The sequence below is a fragment of the Geospiza fortis genome, unplaced genomic scaffold (genome assembly GCF_000277835.1).
Source record: "Geospiza fortis unplaced genomic scaffold, GeoFor_1.0 scaffold157, whole genome shotgun sequence".
Classification (NCBI taxonomy): domain Eukaryota; kingdom Metazoa; phylum Chordata; class Aves; order Passeriformes; family Thraupidae; genus Geospiza; species Geospiza fortis.
This window is the reverse complement of record NW_005054314.1, coordinates 1,488,425-1,490,473: the sequence shown is the minus strand read 5'-3', so window position 1 is coordinate 1,490,473 and position 2,049 is coordinate 1,488,425. Positions and strand designations below refer to the sequence as shown.

The 2,049-nt window shown below is 44.8% G+C and overlaps 1 protein-coding gene across 1 annotated transcript; it reads left to right on the top strand.

Moving 5' to 3' along the window:
* Positions 1-21: 21 nt before the first annotated feature.
* C1GALT1C1 (C1GALT1 specific chaperone 1) lies at positions 22-1,628 on the top strand. The gene is made up of 2 exons (XM_005419815.2): positions 22-120; positions 239-1,628. Exon 2 carries the CDS (start codon positions 244-246, stop codon positions 1,198-1,200), a length of 957 nt encoding a protein of 318 aa, XP_005419872.1. The 5' UTR covers positions 22-120; positions 239-243; the 3' UTR covers positions 1,201-1,628.
* The last annotated feature ends 421 nt before the right edge of the window (positions 1,629-2,049 follow it).

The following is a 2,049-nucleotide window of genomic DNA, read 5'->3' as shown; positions in this document are numbered from 1 at the left end:
GGGCCGGGGCCGTGCGGTCACGGCAGCGGAGAGGGGCCGGGGTACAGGGCTCGTGTCGTACCATTACCGAGAGCTGCGACCGGGAACCTGGAGATCACCGCTTTCACCCGCCTCGTCCCGGTGCGGGAGATAAGGGAACTGCAGCTGGGTTTAGAGATTGAGGACTGCATTAGAACCGTATGGAACCTGCACTAGTGCGCTTATTCCTGTGAGTTCTTACAGTGCATCTCTTTTCTAGGAAAAATGATTTCCGAAAGCAGCTCCTTCATCAAGGGTGTGGTGCTTGGAGGAGTCTTCTGCATGTTGGTTACACTCCTCGGACACATTAAGGTGGGCCACGGGACCAAAGCACATCACCACGAGCATCATCACATCCAGGCTCCCAACAAGGAAGATGTCTTAAACCTCTCAGAAGGTGAACGTATGGAGCTTAGTAAAAACATCAATGTTTACTGTATCATCCTTGTCAAACCAAAAGATCTGGGGCACTGGGCTGCAGCAAGGGAGACCTGGAGCAAGCACTGTGACAAGGCAGAATTCTACAGCTCAGAAAAGGTCAAAGTGTTCGATTCTGTGGCCGTCAACACAAACGATATGTGGGCAATGATGCGGAAAGCTTACAAGATAACGTACGAACGCTATAAGGATGAATTCAGCTGGTTCTTCCTTGCATATCCAACAACATTTGCTATAATTGAAAATCTCAAGTATTTCTTACTGAAAAAGGACCCCTCTCAGCCTTTTTACATAGGCCACACTGTGAAATCTGGTGACCTTGAGTATGTAGATGGCGAGGGAGGGATCGTCTTAAGCATTGAGTCGCTAAGACGCCTCTCCCGTGTTCTTGAAGACCCTGACAAGTGCCCAGAGCAGGGAGGTATGATTTGGAAACTGGCAGAGGACAAACAGCTGGCAATCTGCCTGAAGTACGGCGGCGTGTTTGCCGAAAACGCTGAAGATTCCGAAGGGAAAGACGTCTTTAACACTAAATCCGTGGGGGCCCTCATCAAGGAGGCCATGTCCACGCACCCACAGCAGGTGGTGGACGGCTGCTGCTCCGACATGGCCATCACCTTCAGCGGGCTGGCCCCCAACCACATGCACGTGATGATGTACGGCGTGTACAGGCTCCGGCCCTACGGCCACTCCTACAGCGACGCCCTGGTCTTCCTGCCCCCTCCAGGCTCAGACAATGACTGATGGGGCCTCAGGGAAGGCCTGGAACCATGGAGCTGGCTCTTGTCACAACACACACAGTTGTACTGACACATTCTGGTACTGGTGTACAGGTTCTTTTGCACACTGAGGGTTGGTAAAGCTCTTCATTTTAAAAGTGGAAGGAGAATTTTTTTTCTAAATATTTTATAGAGAAATGTTTCTGGCTTTTGACAGTGCTGGAATGAAAATGATAAAAAGATGTTGATGTTTATTATAAAATGAAATTAAGTTTATAGGGGGGATTTGTACATGTAAATATTTATTAATGAAAACTGAAATGAACTTTAGTCTACTCTTAAAAATATATTTTTGCAAGACTTTGATTATTTCAGTTCTTCCAGGCATTTCTAGAATGTCTTTATATCTTTCTAAGTTGTACCAATAAAACTGACTACAGATTGAGTCTCAAAGACTGTAACTTTAAGCTATTTCTTTTACACTCAATACACACTCAATATCTTGAGCTTACATAGCACCTTCCACCTCATGTACAGCCTTCTAACAGCAGGAAGCAAGGCAACAAGAAATCTTGCAGCAGAGTAATATCAAGTGCCCTTTGGACTACTGTTTCTAAGCAGACAGAAGAAAACGATAAACTGTATTTGAATAGGTATTAACATGGTCAGGGAGTCTGTTAGCACAAGATTAATTGCTCATTTAAAATTTCACTCCATCTATAAGCATGTTAGAATAAAGGTTCAGTATTATTTTTGCTCCTGTTAGTGAATGCTAATAGTGTTTACAAGGAAGAAGTTGGTTAATTGTCAGTACAATTTGATGTTTGGTTTAGGGTTTTTTCATGCTTTTTTTTTTTTAACAATAGAGTGCACT

Excerpts from the sequence above, each read along its gene's own strand:
- C1GALT1C1 (XM_005419815.2), top strand. The coding sequence starts at position 244 with ATGATTTCCGAAAGCAGCTCCTTCATCAAGGGTGTGGTGCTTGGAGGA.